Source organism: Sesamum indicum, linkage group LG6 (genome assembly GCF_000512975.1).
Source record: "Sesamum indicum cultivar Zhongzhi No. 13 linkage group LG6, S_indicum_v1.0, whole genome shotgun sequence".
NCBI classification, from domain to species: Eukaryota; Viridiplantae; Streptophyta; class Magnoliopsida; order Lamiales; family Pedaliaceae; genus Sesamum; species Sesamum indicum.
Window position 1 is genome coordinate 8,344,430 of NC_026150.1, and position 20,722 is coordinate 8,365,151.

The following is a 20,722-nucleotide window of genomic DNA, read 5'->3' on the forward strand; positions in this document are numbered from 1 at the left end:
CTAATTTTAAAATTACAATTTGAAAATTAAATTATAAAAACAATTTGATTCGATTTAATTCGGGCTGTTTGAAAATTTTTTTGTCACCCTAATATGACTGAAGTAGCAATTTTTCTCATAAATTGATGTTGTATTTTTATATTAAATATTTATTTATATATCATGTATATAAAATACATTTTAATATATATAAATATGAATAGTATAACTTACAACAGAAAATTCAATAAATTCTGGCTGATGTAGCTGGCACATCTCTAATATGCATATTTAAATCTGTGGAATCATCAACATATTTAAATCGAATCGCATACAGGAAATTCAAGTGATATAGCGACAGAAAATCAATGTTATACGTACGGATCGTTTTTAGAGTCCACCACCCGAAACAAATAATTTCTGGAGATTCTACAAACATTGCACAATGGGGCCACACAGAGGCATACCTGCAAATTTAGGCATATGGTTCCTAGAGAACAAAATTCAAGAATGGCATTTCAGACACGAAAAGTGCATCAGAAAAGTCAGCAAAATCCACAATCTAAGTTCAGTAGGAATCGAGTGTCGGCCTTAAGTGAAAAAAAAACAAGAAAATATTAATCTTAAACTGCAACTCGATCGGGAATGAAATGGCAATGCATTCTGCATCCAGCCAGAATAGCAGGAAAAGATGGCAATGCCCAAATCTTTTAAGAGTGTGATTGAGGAGCGAATGTAACTTCATTTACACATCAGAAATGCCATCCAGCTAACTGTACTTCTGCTCATTCAGGAATCAAATTGTCATTGTCTGCATCACCTTCGTCCTCAATTTTAGGCTTTGACGGACCCTGACCTGCTCCAGGAGCCTGCTTCTTCTTGATCCCGCTAACTATATCATCAATTCTCAAAAGCATGCAAGCAGCTTCAATGGCTGTCTTAAATGCCTGCGCCTTTACAGTGTATGAATCCCATATCTGAACATCCACACATACCAGTGAATTAATGAATCCAGAAAAGGTTGAATAAACTACATTCAGTACAAGCACAAAAAATTTGTGTGAGAGAAGTTAAACGCAAAACAGACAAATAATTTACAACTTAAAAAACTTGGATGAAGATGAAATCCACAAATTCAAGTGACCAGATGATGGGAAACAAGAAAATTCAGCAGCAAAATGACATGTGATCTCTCTGTTGGTATAAACTTTGATAGTCACTAGCAAATTCATAAGAGACCCATCTCATCACCTCGCTCATGATTACATAACAATAAAGAGGTACTTCCTGTTGGGGAAAGAAATACATAGCAAGGGAAGAACTTCAAGGGCCAACCTGTGTGTATTTGAGATATTACTCTTAGCAGCCATTTGCAAACTGATAACAACTGACTACCCATGATTCCACCGAAAACAAAGAGATAGAGAAGAGGGAAGGTAAACTAAAACTTCATACCTTACGCTCTTTCATGTCCGTAATTTCACCAGTATTCCCATCTATGCCAATCCATGCATTCTCACCATTTGCATGCTAAAAAGATGAAAACATATAAAAATGACAATGGGGCACAGGAGCTTGTATGAAAATGCAAGAACAAAATGGAAGGATGTCATACCTTTCCTTGTAAAGTAGTCATAGTCCGTATCACATTGACACCACAGTTCTGGGCCAAAGTTCTTGGTATAGCTTCAAACGCAATTGCAGCAGCTTCATAAGGCCACTGTTCACAATGCATAAAAGGAGGTTTTTCAAAACCATATACAAGATAATGCATAAAAGGAGGCCACATTCATCTATGTCCTAAGATATTAGGTGCATGAGCCAGTTGTAGTGGCATGAAAGGATTTATCTAGAGAAGTTTAGAAGAGTCACTTCTCTTAAATGAAAGCAGACTGCTAATATTTCTTTGGTAAGAATCTCATTTGACATAATAGCCTGGTTCATGCTCTATACAACAATCACTACAAGGTAAACTGAACAAAATTGAAGACAAGAAAATGAACACCCAGTATTGATGCAGTTCCTGAACAAATAAATCAACGTAACATTTCGATGGTGGAGTTTACAGATACTCAAGGTGGTCGTAAACCATGAAGATTATTGCTGAGATCAAATACAGAAGCACACGGCAATTTTTTACCTTTTCTATGCCTTCAATGGATGAGCTCTTCTGCTTTAACATAGCTGATACAGTCAGCTCAGTGGCACCTCCACCAGGAACAAGTTTTGGATTTTTTATTATGTTTCTTGCTACAGACATTGCATCCTGCGTACAAACACATATTGAAAATCAGAAACCGCTTGTACAAATAAAAAAAATACTGGGATATCAAAACTCACAAATACCTGTAAATTTCTCTCCACTTCATTCAGCAGGTCCTTGCTGGCACCTCTAAGAAGTACTGTGCATGCTTTTGGATCCTTGCAGTCAACAATGAAAGCAAAGAATTCATCTCCAATTTTTCGTACCTCAAATAGTCCAGCACCAGTACCAACATCAGATTCCTGCAATTCGTCAGGTCTGTTAACAATTACTGCGCCACAAGCCTTGGCAATTCTGTTGTTGTCAGTCTTCCTTAGCCTTCTGATTGCACTGACACCAGCCTTGCTAAGATAATGGCAAGCAAGATCACTGAGCCCCTTTTCTGTTATTACTAGATCTGGTTTGAATTTTAGTATCTGCATACATAGGTTCTCAATGTATTCCTCTTCCATTTTCAGTAAGACACTCCAATCTTCTTCTCGTAGCAACTCCGCATTCGTTTGGTTCTCACCTTTCTTGTACTCAAGAGGACAATCGAGAAGAATAATTCTTGGATTTAGTATCTTCCTTCTCATTTTACCAGGAGCAACAACATCCTTGTTAATCATGACTCCTTTTAAAACTTTTGAGTCCTCCAACTGACCACCAGGAACCTTTTCTACCTTAATGTACTTCTTGATATCTACCTCACGCAATCCTTGGCCGACCTCCACACCGACCGTGGTTGTGGCATCTATTGCTAAGTCCTGAAAGTTTCACCAAGAAAAACCCCATGAATGCAACAGAAATGACATTGTAACAACAAAAAACAACTTCAAATACTGTCTTATCAACATGACAAAGCTGTAATTTTACAACCATGTCTCACGCATAAATGCAACATAAATATATAATTTTACTGACTTTGTCAGAATGAAAGTGGGCAGGCAGATGCCCATGGTACTATGAGATATAGATCTACTTGATCAACCTGAATTGATTCGTTTTCAAACTCAACCATATACAGACCACACCAGCAGTATTCACAATTCCACTATCCAGCACCGAACTGAATATGTTGGATGGGCATTCATTTAATTTTTAAGTTCACTAAAGGCATTAGGTCTATCACAGTTCACTATGCCCAGCGGGTTACCAAGTTTTTTATTTTATTATTGCAATAATTTTGTAGAAATGTTAAAAGCATTAAATTACAATTCAAGTTAACTCCTATATTATTTAGCTTGTAAAAATACATCCAACCAACCCATAAATTTCTCTAATTCCAGGTCTGGCTGACCCCAGCAAAACAAGTGTTCTAGTGCCAGATTCTTGGCCTAAATATTTAAACAAATCAAGGCATCTAAATACCATAAGATTCAACACTTCAGCAATGATCATACCAATCTCTTTTCCACAACTTTATTTCTTTATTTCTCCATTTTTTCCGACATTATTTTCTGCTGTATATGGACCCAAAATATTACCAAATTATTTTGGTAAATGACCAAACTAAACCATTTAAATCAGTTCAATAGCAATTTGCAAAAATAATAGCTGAAATTTGCATTAACTGATTAATCAAATTTCATGGTCACTTTACCAAATTCCCTAGTTCCAACTTACTCCAACCTATGACCTAGAAACCCTACTAAGACCACACTGTGGTCAAAATCTCAGCTTCACCTGAACCAAAACCCACACGAACCACATTTCTTCTAATCTAAATCATTATGTTTGACAACCTTTCAACCATCTGTCCATCACTCTGAGTCATGATGTGCAGAAACATCCCATAGAGAATGGAACTCAGCAATTTCCTTGCTCAGTCAGAGCATGTACAACTGGGATACTCTTCCACTGGCAATCCCAAATTTTGTTGTCTTTTTCTTTCCGGATAAAATGAAGTCAAATGTCATTATCAGCATCTTTAAGCAAGGGAAGAAGAAGATTGGCCATCAAGGCAGGATGAGTGAGGAGCAGATCAAAGTACTACGGACAAACAATAACCAGCGAAGAAATACTTACAGCAATCAGATCCCCAAATTGACTGGTAAACTTTGTACCAATACAACTCTTGACAAGCCCCAACATTGAACCACCTGCCAAATGAGAAACACACTTGAATAAGCACTTGAAGATAAAAAGAAACTAAATAAATTGTCCTGTTTCAAGTGATACATCAGAAGCCCTAAATAGCCATCTTATGACTAACTTAAACTATTCTCCAGTTTGATTAGTTCTACTATGGCATTTGCAAGATGGTGGGCTAATTGGATTCTCCAAGAAAGGAGAAAACAATAAAACATGAAAAGGGTAAAACATTCTGATCATCAAATAAACTTTTAATTACAGAAAGAAACACATCAAAGAAGCAGTATGGTCTGAAACAGGGTTTTTGCAAGATGTTCAACTCTTCCAACCTGGAAAATCATACCAAACTTCTTCAAGACTCCAGCATTGATTTTATGTTACCATAAATGCATATTCATGCAATACTGTAAAAGAAGGGATAGAGCCTGATGCAAACATAAGCTGGCCAACCAAGTGAGTTAGAAAGGGATACTTATCCTAGTGAACATAAAGTATCGATTCCTAGAGGTATTTTTCAAACACAAGGTAAGTAGAAGGTGGCTCTCATAATCTTGATCAGCATTAAACCTTATTACAAAATCATTATTTCAGTTAATATGCCAAAAATGGAAACTATTCCAGTTTAGAAGTTTTAGGTATATAAAACTGGATCTCATTGTCGCTTGATTTTTCGAAAGATAAAAGCAAAAAACTTACGATCCTTTACGTCTACAGTCATTGCAATTTTGTCAAGCACAGCAACAGCATCTTCTAGAGCTTTATTATAAGCTGCAAGAAGAGAAAGAAACTTTTTACTGTCAAGATAGCCCACAGAACAAATTTTATTAAGATGAAATAAAAATCACCTATTACCTCTACAGATGACTGTTGGATGATAATTCTTGTCAATGAAGGCTTCCGCAACATGGAGCATTTCACCAGCTTCAATGTATAGATTCAATACAAGGGAATCAGTTAACTCTTATATCTAAAAAGAACATATAAATGTCTTATAAATCTTTTAATAGTCAATCAGTCAAGAGTTCACATTTTTGCATGAAAAGAATACCATTAGTTGTAAGAGCACATCATGACATAGTAGAATAACACAAATACCCCACCACAAGAGTGCACACACATGTACGGTGAAACAGCATGTCTAATCAGTAGAAAGATGCCCATAAAATTGCCTCAAAACAGGGCTAATCATTTATATGCAGTAAACAGTGTACGTAGAAGTGCACACTTACATAAGTACCATTTATATGCATTGCAAATGTGCCGTTAAAATGCATGAAGTATCATAAACAAATGAATCAGATTACATGTGCAATACATACCAAGCACAATCACAGATGTTGTCCCATCTCCTACCTCCTCATCCTGTGTTCGACTTAGTTCAATCATTGACTGCCACCATAATAAAGACAAGCACATGTCAGAAGGCAATGAAGTCATAGAGTCCAGTCAGGTGTAGATTAATAGACTACCACAGGTTTAATAAAACTGCGGTGACAGGAAAAGGGTAGTCCCTTTTCTGTTTCATTGTTTAGTTAATACAAGAGTCAAACCACTTAAAAGAAAAGTTTACTAAAATGAAAGAAAAACAGAGATCTGTGCCTTTGCTGCGGGGTGTGCAACGTCTAATTCACGGAGAATAGCATTTCCATCATTTGTCACTACAATCCCTGTATTGTCAGAAGAAAAAGATTTAACAACAGGACAAAGTGAAACCTACAATAACATAATACGAGTAGAGGAATATCAAGTATGGCATCCAACTCAGGAAGACACCTATTTCAGGATAAATGCATATTTGGTCCTCAAACAAATTTTCTAAATAATCTTAACAAAAAATTGTCAATAAATTTTAGAAAATTTGTTGCTTAATTTTTGTTTATTCTCTTTTGAAGTTTGAAGAAAAACAGGAAAAATGGATGCATTGAATTATAACTTGAAAAACACCACAAAATGGGAGGAAACTAGCAATTTTTTCACGGAAAAGTTAATGGTAGGACCAAAATTGCAACCTTAACTTGTTTGAGGACCAAAATCACATTAGTGACTATATTTGAGGACCAAAAATGCATTTATCCCACCTATTTCAGATCCTATATTGACTGAGCTACCAGGGATTGACAATATTATAGATCTAGAAGATAATCTTTTCCTGAGAGTTGGGGTTTCTCCTCTCTCGAATCTATATTACAGATATACAGGCTTCATGTGAAGATGATCAGGAAAATTACCTCCACCAGCATCAAGCAGCATCTTCAACATTGATCGTGGACCCAAAGTGGTACGTATAATATCTGCAACAGCCTGCCAAGAGCAACCAAAATTTGGTTCAAGTTAATTGATAGGACAACCATTCATTTATTAAGGAAAATGGATTGTGCAGCTTTTGGCCTAACAGGAAAAGCAAGTGTGTGCAGGTATCAAGATTCACCAAGCAAACATCATAAACCCAATAACAGCTCACAAAACACCTATAGGAAATATGCAAGTAAAACTAACAGCCTCCTGCTCTCCCCTACAGTTATCCATTCTAAAGAAAACCACAAAACTTGGGAATGCAAAAGAAGTTGGAGAGAGCTTGACGATTTAGTTCCACTGCCTACTAAACTAGGAAACATTTTATCTTGTAAGATCTTATACTTTTAAAGTTATTGTATTTGGTCCTCCAATAACTGGCACTCATCGAGATATATCTATAGTCCACGACCATAGTTTGTCTTTCTAATATAATCCCACCCTGCTTTCAACAAACTTGGCTGTCAAGGATTAGACTTCAAACTAATTTGCCAAAGTTACTTATCTATATTCCTAGGTAGAACAACATCCGAATATTGTCTTATGTTCTCTCCAAACCCTTGTGAGTTATGAAGCCCTGTCTACCTTCACTTTGACCATCCTTATTTTGACGGTACTGTATATAACAGACATTATTTGAAAACTAATCATCAGTGGAATAGTTAGACTATCATACAGGAGGGTGAGACTTTGCTTTGGTAATGCAAAGTGATGGGAGGGTTCTGAACAGATAAAAGCTCATTATCCTCACAGTCAGACTGAAAACTGATTTTAAAAAAAACCAAAAGAATAGGATAGAAGATGAGAATGAGTACTACCTTGGATGCTTGGATATTGGCATGGTGCACCTTACTTCCAGACTCCCGCTTCAGTGAATCTTCTGCTTATAGAATTTAAAAAATATTAGTCAAAGAACAAGCATGTATGACAAGAGAGATAGGTATTTCATTTATGTTTGTGTTGTTATAGATGGATATAGACATTTCCCACAGAGCAGCAGCATCCAAAGAACCCCCCCTCTCAAAAGTAAAAATACGAAAAATGAGAAAAAGGATAGGGGACATCTATTAAGTCTCAACACATTAGAAACATCAGTTCAAATGTCTTTACAAGTATGAAGGGACCTTATTCTCCAAAGTTAGAGAACAAAACACTCTCTCAAAAGCAAAAATAGGGTAAAAGACGAAGAAAAGGAAAGAGAACAGTATAGCCCACTATATACTCCCGGCAGTTCAAGAGTATATATGAGCATCAATGGACCTTAGGCTACAAAGTTAGAGAAAAAAGGAACAAGTCTTGAATCCTCAATAAGACATTCAATGTCCTCAAGAGATCACCTATATCATGCAATTTAACATACCCAAAACAGTCCTTGCAACTTTTGATTTACAGTAACTATGCAGGCAGCGTAATGGAAACTCAAATAATAAAAACCCAGATGCAAGGATAGCCACTACTCAAGCAGTAGCTCATCTTTGCAACAACCTGCAACCCTCCCCTCCCAACCCAACTCCTGTCAAACTTGAGCATCCAATCTCTCGGCATCCAAATCTAGCTGCTTCAGACCAGAGCATTAACTTAGAGTGACACTCAAGAATGCAGGACAAACTCTTCCTCTTTCCAGACCCAAAACAACTGAAATGCAGTACGAATCCACTGCCGGCGCTAAAAAACAAATTCGGTCGCAGATTCATAAACGAAAATAAGGAGCGAGAGTGAAAATACGAACGAAAAGGAAGACTTACTGAGGACGAGGACTGGGGCGTGCATCTCGGCTTTCGATTTGAACTTACAAGATTCAGAAGATGAGAGGAGAGTGGAGATCGATTCAAAGAGCAGAGAGGGAAAAAGTTTACTTCTCTGGAAAACCCTGGAACTACAACAAGGGTTTTTGATATATATATATATGCGTCTTTTGTATTAAATGTTTTACGCTTTCTTTTAATTCTCGAGTGAGAGAGTCTAATGTTAATTACCTTTTATAATTAAATTTTAGTATTTCTGTGGGAAAAATTTGCATCTTGTTGTTGGGTACATATAATAAACAAATTATATTTTATTAAAAAAAGAAATGAATCAAAACTAAATTAAGGTATTATCGACACACAAAAGAATTGATGTAGTAGTGTTAAAATGGAGTAGAGCCGCTTATAAAAATAAAAAAATATTTATAATTAATTTTAAAATTATCTAATGAGAGATATAATTGTCGTATTTAAAAATATCTATGTCACTAGCCACATTTGTGAATGTAGAGAGTATTTTTTTTATTTTAGTATAGATAAATGTGTCCAAAAAATCCATATATTTCATAAAAATATATTTCTGGTTATGCTTTTAATTTTCTTATCCCAAATTTCAAAAAAAAGATAACATGTCTAAGAAAATACATTTGATAAAAATGATTTGTTTTATTTTACTGCCGAACATAAAATGATCAAATGCAGTTCTTGAAAATAACATATGACATGTCATCCATAATTGGTTGAGTTGACAACACCTCTTCTCCTAAGTTTAATTCAGATTTCTCTAATATGCCTTTTATACTAACCTTTAATCCGCAATAAATAAAGTTCTCCTTCTATTATTCTAAAAAAAAAAAAAAAGAAACTCAAATAAACAATGGTTGATGGTTTACTAGAAACACATTTTTATTTTTATACATTACTTAAGAGAATCATATGAGAATATTATTGAGTATGCCCCAAGTCACTCACCCTTATGCCATTCTGGGTAATCTTGCTTGATTGGTTGAGTTGACAACACCTCTTCTCCTAAGTTTAATTCAGATTTCTCTAATATGCCTTTTATACTAACCTTTAATCCGCAATAAATAAAGTTCTCCTTCTATTTTTCAAAAAAAAAAAAAAAGAAACTCAAATAAACAATGGTTGATGGTTTACTAGAAACACATTTTTATTTTTATACATTACTTAAGAGAATCATATGAGAATATTATTGAGTATGCCCCAAGTCACTCACCCTTATGCCATTCTGGGTAATCTTGCTTGAATAGCAATGTCTAATTCAGCAAGCTCAGCTTCCCTAAGCCCATCCACAACTTGATTAACATAGCCAAATAATAGGTGAGCATGGGCGGATACCGAGATCCTTCCCTTGCAAGAGACTCCGCCGGCCTCAAGCTCGTCAATTTCTTCAAAGAATTGTGGCAGGTGAACCACGACTGCTGTTACCAATTACACAGATTGTTTCATTAGTAAGAATTCCTGAGGGAACATGGTGAAGAGCAAACTTCTTGCTGCTGAATTGTTAATTATGTAGCCAGCGTTAGCTCCTCACTGAAGTTAATGATGATGTAGGTTTCGAAATAAGTGGGCCAAGAAATGAAAACTACAGCTTTGACTCATGCAATGCGAGATACTGGAAATATTTGGTCCAGATAAAATAACAAAGCATTGAGAACTCTATCTTTTAACCAAGTGATGCATTAGCGAATAATCTCTACAATGTCTTAAAAAAGATAATGTCGAGGGATCATAAAGCATCCTCACATAGTCTGCTAGTCGCGATACCACATCTAACATCCGTAACGGTGATTTGTTCCTTCTACAAAGGAACGGTGTAATTCACAGAACCACGACTGCTGACATACTTAATCCAGGGAGAGACATAGTTCCCAACTAAAATCTGAGTAAAACACTAAAACAGAAGCACACTAGAGGGTATTCTTAGCCTACTGATGCTTCAAAATACACTCACATGTAAATAATTCCTCTATCTCATCTTAGTTTCAGTGATTGTTAATTAATCAATGAGCATGAGTGTATCTCATCTTGCGAAACATATAAACATAAACCAGGACTAGAAACCGGAACGAACAAGTTTCAGCATTCTATACTGTATTCCCAATTTAAAAGTACATCCGACTGCAAAATGTGCAGTAAGACATGTATGTACACATCATACTGATTAACATGACCAGGACAGAGGAAATATGGGCATTACAGTGATCAAAACGAGACAACATTCTTTTGGATTATAACTAAGTTTTCATTGATCATTACTAACTATTGGAATTATCATCAAATCTCAAAATTAAATAAAAGAATGGAGTGCTACACAATTTTGAAATTTTAGTAATTGCTCCAACTCTACATTGTGCAATGGATATGCTGTATAAGTCTCCTATTAAATAAAGAATGGAATGGTTGAATTTGTCAACTTCTTCTTGCTAATCTCGTGCTCGCTGCTTTCAGCAATCTCCTTCAGACTTGTCCAGGATTTTTTCCTCCTCTTACTGGACGCATTGATACTTTTCTCGGCATCAGCTGCAGTTGAGATTGTTTCAGGTGCAGCTGCTTTCTTCACACCCGACCTAGTCCTTTTCCTCCTCTTTGAATCCAATAAAGAAAGAGCAGTTGTCGGCAATGGAGTTGCTGGACTACTTGTTTCAAGATTCTGTTCGTCTATTGTTGGCAAAGCAACAGTATCCACCTTGTTAACCTTCACGATACTTTTTGTAGTAATGGCTGAGCTAGCACATTTTTCTACAGCAGATATGGCAGACTCTATTTTCAGTGGTGGCTTAGCGTTGGGTGGACATATCTCTTTTACATAGCCTTTTGGCGTTCCTCTCATCACATTTCGATGAGAACAGAAGTGGCATCTGTAAACGACATTATTCTGTGTGGTAAGACTAGATTTCTTGCGTCTGCACCTACTCTTTGACATATTCTTCTCAATCCGGACAGTGCAGTTATCGCCAGGTTGCAGAATAGATTCACACCTGTTGAACAAGAAAGCATCATCAGAGCCTAAGAGTGTTCCATTTTTATTTGAACTTTGTCACTTGATGGGGATGCATATCATCTATTCATATATCTGTTAAGGCAGTTGTATTTTCCAATATATTTTACTTCCTTACTCCGGCAGGAATAATAGCAAGGAGACAGAAGTAGGAGAGAGGAACCAGTATAATGAAACTTATTTTCACATTTTAGCTCTTGGAATAGTAGCATGAATGTCAAATAGAAAACCAAGAGAGAAGAGTTCGGCAAGAGATTCAGATAACTGAAGGCTTTTAAGATGAAATGTAGCAATAGGAGAACACTGCAAAATGTCGGACTTGAAACTCAGATTTGCAGGAATTAGGTATGCAAGTTATAATCCATAATTGCTCAGCTCTTACTGCAACTATCTCAAAAAGTAGGGGAACAAGGAAGCAAAAAAAAAAGAACAATTACCATAAAGAGACAATGAGCAAAAGAAAACAGAAATAGTGACTGCTTGAAAATTTGTAGCAATGGTACAGTAGCACAATTTTGCATCTCACTCAAGCTTTGTGGACAGGCAAAGCACTGTGGAAACACATAATACCATACACTTTGAAATCAAAACAACAATTGTCCCCAGGAATATATTGTTTTCTGAAATTATTCATGGGGCACCAGAACTGTCATCCAAAACATTGCAGCACAACTCCATGGGTTTTAATTCAGAGCAGGCTCAAGCAAAATAGAAGTTTTGGGGTATATTTCTTTACGCACAGATAAAATCTTGGGAAGCATTACGTAAAGTTCCCAAGAAGAACTATGTGCGAGTATAAGTTAACCCAAGAGGAAGAGATGTGGAAAGAAAGACATAGCCTGCATGAACTAATATCAAACCATTTTTAAGACCAATTACACAACTAGTTTAATCACTCACCAAAAACTACAAATGAATCAATAGCAAATGCACAAATTAAGGCATTTGAGGACATCTATTGGAATGATCACAATAGAGCATTTTAACAGACTTAAAACTGAAACTAAAAGATCCATTCGAAGAGTGAAAAGACGGTGAAAGTATGCGGTTTAGCACTGTAAGGAGGTATTAACACAAAAACTTGGACTTTGAGCATACAACTAAAATATTAGAGAAGGTTGAAGTTGTTCATATATTTTCTTTAGGAATTAAGCCGTTTCCTCTTCTTATCAAGAACTCTATATCTATATATCTACATCCAATTCATTGACCCACATCCAAGAGGATTCCAAAAGAATGACTTAAACAAGTTATTGAGACATGCTTACTTTTTTTTAAAAGTAGAGACCTTTCTGCTAAACATTCGATTTTCTTATTCAATCACCAAAATAACTCTTAGCTCCCCTTGCACTGGTGTAAAAGACGTCTCGCGACTCACCATGCTGCTTAACCATATACGCAGAGGCAAGTTCCGAGACTGCAACACAAATAATCCTTCCCTTCCCCAGATTCCCCAACCGAAAAACAAGAAAAAAGCATTTGAAGACCTCTGAAGGAGAAATATTATCCACTAATCCAAATTATAAAGAATAGAGCAGGACAGAACCTCTCGCAGACAAACAAAGACGGGTCAGAGCGAATGCCCAAGGCCTCGGATGCCGCAGCCAGGCGTTCCCCAAAGAAAGCTCCAAGCGACGGGATAGAGGCTTCGGCAGCGGCCCAGACTGCAAGGTTTTTCATATGGTCTAGCTTGCACATACTCTTGAAATTAACACTGCCCTGTTTCTTCCCAGTTGATTCCTCTCTCAGCGTCATGGAAACGCGCGGCTGAGATCCAGCTCCTGCATTAGGTCCCTTCTTCTTCCCCCCTTTTCCGGTCATGTTTTTACACTTTCAATGCTTGTACAAGAATTCACCCACGAATTTCAACAAACACCTTGCCAGATTGAGGGACTACACCTTGCGACTCTATGTACCAGCATACACAGAAAAAGAAGTTGATGTTCGGCACGGGTCCACGGGATATATTAAACGACGCCGTGTGCACGTTTAAATACGCCATCATCTAAGCTTAGCTAGGTTACTTTACTGGGCCAGATTTCTCCTAGAATTGTTATTGGATAATGTTGCGAATTATGTGAGCTTATGAATTGGATTTAGGCCCAAAAAAAATCACACTTGGGGAAATTGCACTTTTAATCCCATACGATAGAGTGTGTTGTACTTTGACCCACTGTTTAGAGTTTAATACATTTAGTCCCATAGGATGAATATTGTAGCATTTTTAGTCCTATATGATAAAAATTGTGACACACTTGGTCCTATGGATGTAAAGTTGTCGGCCTTATAATATTTATCCTAAGAGACTAAATCTGCTAAACTCGTAAACTGTGGATCAATAGTACAACACATCATATTGTGTGAAACTAAAAGTATAATTTTTTTATCACACTTTAATACATCATCGATACATAATTTGAAACATAACATGTATATTTCACATTTTATCGGAGCACTAACGTGTCATCCATACGCCTCCCATTTTTAATTTTTAATTTAATAATAATTTAAATTTTAAAATAACACATATTAATGTGCCATAAAAGTACAAGAGAAGATTTTCAGTTGTCCGCCTTTTGCCCGGAGATATTCGCAAATGCTTTAAAAGAAAAATTTTGAGCTTCTAAATTTTTGAGATGTTTGTAAGAGTTTATGTCTTCGTAAAAGTTATAATTTAAAATGAATTACAATAAATTTATTTAAAATTTGATATAATTATAAATATCATTTATTATTTAAAAAATTATGAATATTATTATTATTATTATTTCTTTTTACAATTTACACAATCACAAAAATAAAAGTCATTGCAAACGTTGTTTGGCAAGTGAGAATCGTATCTGTAGCGTGTGGTGTTGTGGTATCTCATGCAAGTGGTCCTAATAGAGACCAAAACATAAGTGTCCTATTTCTCCACTCTTAGTTGAAATTTGATGTCTTGTGCGCCTCTCAACCATTCATAAGAAGACACGTCGACAATTTTGATGTCAACCCTACAAAATTTTTGTCTGCTTACCTTGGCTTCATGTCCAAGTATTTGCAAAGAAGCATCCAACCCACTAAGAACATCAATGTAACAATACAAATAATTTATGGGATAATTTTCTTTCCTTAAATTTGTTGTAATTATTGTAGATTTTTTATAATTTAATAGATTATATTTTCGTACTAATGACTTTGTTTTTTCTCAAATAGATAAATTTATCATCTAATAAAATTTAAGAAATTTGTTGACGTAAGCAAAAAGGAAGTGGTAAAAATTTATATTTGTCACCAATTGGTCGAAATTATGGCATTTCGCGACAATCGATGACCCCTCTAGATGAAAATCATGAGGAGATATTCGTGTGAAGTTCTACCATCAAATTACGCAATTATAATGCTAAACCTTCGACTTACGCCTATTCAAACGCTCCAAAACTGCATCTAATCCAAACATATTCTCATTTCACGCGAAAACCTATACGAAATTAAAAATACATATTTTTCACTAAAATCTGAAAAAGAAAACAGAGACAAACCAACCTCACTAGTCAGTTAATGTGGTAATAACAAAATTTAGAATTTTATTTTGGAAGTAGTAATTACATGATAATACCAATTTCTCAATAAATCTGAAGAATACAAGATCAACACACTAATATAATAAACAACAGTAAAATAAATAATAATAACTTATGTAAAATAACACGCTCGATGGGACTCGAATCGATATCTTTAAATTTCTTATTCAACTTCAACTATGCTAAAAATCATTGTTATTTTAAAATGTTTATATATTGTCAACTTTGGATTGTAAAATTTAAATCTTTAATTTCATAATTGAATCCTCAGTGAAACCTATAGGAACAGGAGAAAAAGATGGGCAAGTGCACCACCTACCAAAGGGAATTGAAGGGAAATATATTGAGGTTAGGTAACTTGTTCTGGATGACTAAAATGTTGTACAGTTGCACTTGCACACGGAATGTTTTAAGTCAAATTTTTAGCAATTTTCACATATAAAATATTGAAATTATAAAATGTTGGGGTCCAATGATTAAAAATTGGAGATGACCACATTAATGTTGTCGGTGTGAATTTTTTGAGACGTTTCATGGGACTAAATTATATTTTAACGTTAAAATGACGATCAAAGTGGATAGATTGGGGCATTGTGTCCTAAATTAAGAGGTTGGCTCATATTTAAATAATTTGTGTAATGATATTAATATTTTTATGGGGTGTATTTGTAATTTTTTTCAAAAAGATAGGATGATGTTTATGAATGATATTGATGTTTTTAGTGACTGTACATATAATTATCTAAAAGGCATTGATGGTCTGTGTAAGTAGACCATAGGTTAGGGAGTATTAATATAATTATTTTTAAAAAATAGGATAAATCATAGTGACACCTCCTGAAAGTAGGCCAAATTACATACACCCCGTATCTATTGTAAAATTACAGCTACACCGCGATGAGTGTTAGTATAACTTTTTCATGGAGTGTTTGTTTAACCTTTGCTTTAAATAAGGGATTTATAATAGGGATAATTATATTTACACATCTCACCTGTTACCTTTTTACACACACAGCTCCCGCCTTTTGAAAAATTGCATAAATCACCCGCGACAGCCTTTAAAATAAAAAAATGTCTTTGTTGACTATGTTTATACTTATCTTCATGAATATTATTTTGACATCCCTTCTACCTTTTGATAGTTACATAAACACTCTAAGGGCATTTCTGTTCTTGAAAAATTATTTTAAAGGTTAATCGAGTCAACATGGATATTTTTGGGTTTTAAAAACTGTCAGGGATGGTTTCCATAATTTTGCAAAAGACATGAGTGGTTTGTATAAAAAGACAATAGGTGAGGGGTGTAAATGTAATAACTACAACTATAATCTCAATGAACGTAACTGTAATTTTAGAAATATATATATATATATATATATACATCTTTTTATCTAATCTTCGTAGATATCACTATAACAAAAAAATATAAACTCTATACTACTTACAGCGAAATCGGATGAGCTGTTTGTCTAAATGTTTTGAAACATTATTGATATTGACTAGTAATTAACAAATAGATGTAGAGGAAAGGAATGGAACAATTTTGATTAATTATATGAATAATATTAATTAACCCATAAATTCATAAAGTGAATTGAAGCTTCAGCCCTATTGGCTAAAAGGGCTTCACATTTTCACCAATTACTTATCCCTAATTTAATGGATAACATAAATAATTTGCTCCAACTCACCCTTGAAAAGGACTAATTATTACATTATAGTTTTATGTAACTACCCTTGTTTTTATCACTCCCACGTACCCTTTTGTTTTTTATTTTTTATAAAAACGATAATTATATAATTATATCAATATTTTAATAAAATGAGCAATCGAACAATATATCGTTTCGATCACCACGACAATATAACAAAAGCCCATAATTTAAGAACCTTAAAAACACCTCCGGTTTTAAAAAATTGAGCAGATTACGCGAGTGTTTATAGTGAAAGTTGTAAGTTGAAAATTAGTTGTAAAAATTAGTAAGAAATTGCTTATATTCTTAAACTTAATTTAAGCAGTTCAAAAATAAAAATTATAAAAAAAAACTATTTTTAATAAAATTAATAAATATATATTTTCAACATTTGCAAACAACCTTTGTATCTCTCATGACAAACCAAACTAAATTAAGGATTAGACAAGTCAAAATAGAAAGAAATTAAGCCTACTTAATTAAACTTCAAAAAAAATTGTACTCCAAGATTTTGTAGTTATTTATTTGGGTAAATAACAACAAATTCATTTAAAATTTATAATAATTATAAATACTTAATCATTATTTGAAAAATTACAACCGCATTGAATTAATAATCATTTAACAAATACGTCTATAATAAAATATAATGAAACAAATTTATTAGACGATAATTAATTTAAAAATAGTTATAAATAATAATAAATATTTATAATTATAACAAATTTTAGAGGAACCAACCACCATATTTATTCTTTGAGCGGGCCCAAAGAATCTAGCATTACGTTTGGATTTGTGTTTTAAATATTTTGTTTTGTGTTTTGAAGATAGAGAGAGAAAAATAAAGATAAGTAAGTGTGCGTTGCAGATAGATGATATGTTTGGATTTGTATTTTGGGATAATTTAAAATATTTTAAAATAAGTGGTGTAGGTTTGATGCTGGGATTTGGGAGACAAAAATCACTGTTTATTGTCAAATTATATATTTTTTATAATTTTTATATATATAAATATTTTATGTTTAATGTTGTATTTTTTGAAGACAAAAATTACTGTTTATTGTCAAATCATGTATGTTTTATATTATATATATAAATGTATATATATATTATATATAGAAAGTTAAAAAATAAAAAAAATACACATATAAAGTGTAAAAACACAAAAACCAACATTGAGTGTAGTTTTATCTTATTTCAAAAAATGTAAAAACATAAATCCAAACAATGCCTAGAATTATGGAATTCCAAATAATCCATATACAAACAGTTTAGCATTCGGGTCAAACCAAAACCGCATAGCGGGCCGGCACACGGGTTCCCACTTCCCAGAAAGCCTTCCCCCAATTGTAATTTGCCCCCGCGAATGCTTATAAACCACACAAATTCGAAGAACAAAAGCCATGTCTTCAATTCCATAACAATAAAAATCTCATTCCTTCTCTCTCTCTCTCTACATTCCGTCATCAAAGCTCTTGTTCCCCCCTTCCCAGGTTTGAGGTTACTCTTCATTCCTTCCTTTGTTTTGTCTCTGTAAATATAGGTCAAACGCATAAGCAGACGTGATATTTTCTGTTTATTTTTGTAGTTGTATTGCCTTTTGCAGCTGAAATCATTTGGGTTTCGGAATATATAAAAGGATTTCTCCTTTTGTTGATCTTTCTGGTTGTGGGGTTGGATTGTTTACGGGTGTTTTCATTGTTTAATGTGGTAATATACTGTGTTGGCTGGGTGGGTGTTGCTTAAAATCCTGGAATTGGCTATTTAATTTGATGGGTTTTGAGTAAAGTTGGAATCTTGACGTTGAGGGCTGTGTTTTTTAACACTTACTTTCCTGTAAGAATAACTTGTGCGTCACACACTGAAAATAAGGTTCTTTCAGTGTAAATAGTGATTTAAGTGGTAAACAGAGGGGCAGTAGAAGTTTAGTGTTTATCTTTTGTGTATTTCTGGTGGATTCTATGTTCAATTATCCAATTACTTTGAAAGGATTTCCATAATAGAGGAACTATAAGAGAAATTACTTCCTAAGGATTGCCCTTTTGTAGTGGAAAGGCAACCAAATTGAGCTGTGAAGCCAAAATTTGGAGTTAGGCCGTTGTTGTTCTTGTGTTTATCGATTGAAATATGGTCGATTCAATTGCGGCAACATCCCTTTTGGGGCACCGGCCGATATGTGGGAGTTACTGTTTCAAGGATGTTTCAAGTAACCGGAAGGTGGATCCTGGCCGCCTACCTATGACCAAGTTTATTGGTAGGAGAGTTTCTAGCTCTGCCTCTTTGTGGATATTGGGGGTTGAGCAGCCACGGATGTCTATGATTAGGGCTCAAGCCATGGAATTAACCAGAGAGGCGTATTCTTATCGTGAGGAAGAGCGAATACCTAGAGACTTTCGGTATGGGATTGACACCGGTGTGGATCGTAGACCTGGATTATGGCCGCCAGAGAATAAGGCGGATAATCCTGCACTTAGAAATCCATTGCTTCGGCAAGAAAGGATGGGTTGTGGGTGGTTAGGTGCTATATTTGAGTGGGAAGGAGTGCTGGTTGAAGATAATCCGGATCTTGAGAAGCAAGCTTGGTTGGTTCTTTCTGAGGAAGAGGGAAAATCACCACCACCAGCCTTCATGCTTCGGAGGGTAGAAGGTATGAAGAATGAGCAAGCGATTGCAGAAGTTCTCTGCTGGTCAAGAGATCCAGGTGAACTTAAGAGAATGGCATCTAGGAAGGAGGAGATTTACCAAGCTTTACAAGGTGGGATTTATAGATTCCGTTGTGGTTCCCAAGAGTTCGTGAACGTCCTGATGCATCACAAGGTCCCAATGGCTTTGGTGTCCACCCGACCAAGAAAATCACTCGAGAGAGCAATTGGAGCCATTGGGATCGAAGGAGTATTTGACGTCATTGTGGCGGCGGAGGATGTCCATAGAGGGAAGCCCGATCCTGAGATGTTTGTATATGCAGCACAACTTCTGCAATTCATACCAGAGAGGTGTATAGTTTTTGGCAACTCAAATCAAACGGTTGAAGCTGCACATGATGCAAGGATGAAATGTGTTGCCGTTGCTAGCAAACACCCTGTTTACGAGCTTGGAGCAGCCGATCTGGTGGTGAGACACCTTGACGAGCTCTCAGTGGTTGATCTCAAGAACCTGGCCGACATTGAATCAGCTGAGTTTGGATCCAATGAACCAGAGCTGGAGATGGAGGTTGAGGCAGAAGACGACCGGCACCCATCCTCATCAGTTGGCGTTTATGATGATTTCTGGTGATATTTTACCAAATGTACAGCGCTTTATCCTTAATCTAATTCTTGGCCATGAAAGCCTACTGTTGATCACGTGTATAAAGAAATAGGAGACAGAAATACAAGGGTTGAATTTGCAGGAGAAAATAGTCGAAGAAAAAGGAACTGCAGAAGGTAATCTACATTGGATTGCCATGTACTCTGTGTTGTATGTATTATATGTACAAATAATACGTCTTTAGACTTCCTGTATATGTCCAAAATCTCAACCTTCTTATTGAATTCGTAAGTTGATATGATTCTCAGAAGTAAGTACCTGGGAGTGTTTCTTGCATGCACTAAACTCCAAACTCTTGGTCTTCTTCATTCTTGGTGTTTCCATGGTTTCTGTTAGTATTTATCTGCAAGAAGGCTTAAATGGAACTGAAAGCCGTAGTATACAAACATGTTTTTCCATTACTAGATCATCTTGTTTTGCATTAGCCATTACAATCGTTGCATTCTTACCATTCTCTGGAAGTAGATGTTCACTGACATCATAATATTAGTCAAAGAATAGTACGGATACAATACAATTGACAATCAAAGAATATAAGGATAATTAATTGTGCTCTCTTAAGGTTTGGTGTGATCACATGCAGATCATTTATGGTTTGAGAAATTATATTTAGTACTCTTGCTATTTGTTTTCGTACAACAAATAGATCAATATGTTAGTATGGTTCATGAAATTTGCTGACAATAATAAAAAAATTAAATAAAAAATCATATAACTTATTACAGATTTATTGGAAGTCATCAATAAATACTCATATTTTGGTGGAGTTCAACGTTTTGCATTGA

At 35.1% G+C, this 20,722-nt stretch overlaps 3 protein-coding genes across 3 annotated transcripts; 1 reads left to right on the top strand and 2 right to left on the bottom strand.

Annotated features, from left to right (window-relative positions):
* Positions 332–8,505, bottom strand: LOC105164091 (T-complex protein 1 subunit gamma). The gene is made up of 13 exons (XM_011082653.2): positions 8,353–8,505; positions 7,426–7,487; positions 6,544–6,616; positions 5,915–5,982; positions 5,635–5,704; positions 5,168–5,236; positions 5,012–5,083; positions 4,250–4,323; positions 2,326–2,988; positions 2,120–2,245; positions 1,595–1,699; positions 1,435–1,509; positions 332–956 (listed from the first exon to the last, which is right to left on the bottom strand). The coding sequence occupies exons 1-13, from the start codon at positions 8,375–8,377 to the stop codon at positions 765–767; spliced, it is 1,674 nt and encodes a 557-aa protein (XP_011080955.1). The 5' UTR covers positions 8,378–8,505; the 3' UTR covers positions 332–764.
* Positions 10,443–13,322, bottom strand: LOC105164092. The gene is made up of 2 exons (XM_011082654.2): positions 12,921–13,322; positions 10,443–11,354 (listed from the first exon to the last, which is right to left on the bottom strand). Exons 1-2 carry the CDS (start codon positions 13,193–13,195, stop codon positions 10,757–10,759), a joined length of 873 nt encoding a protein of 290 aa, XP_011080956.1. The 5' UTR covers positions 13,196–13,322; the 3' UTR covers positions 10,443–10,756.
* Positions 18,011–20,178, top strand: LOC105164093 (sugar phosphatase YfbT-like). The gene is made up of 2 exons (XM_011082655.2): positions 18,011–18,124; positions 18,680–20,178. The coding sequence occupies exon 2, from the start codon at positions 18,759–18,761 to the stop codon at positions 19,902–19,904; it is 1,146 nt and encodes a 381-aa protein (XP_011080957.1). The 5' UTR covers positions 18,011–18,124; positions 18,680–18,758; the 3' UTR covers positions 19,905–20,178.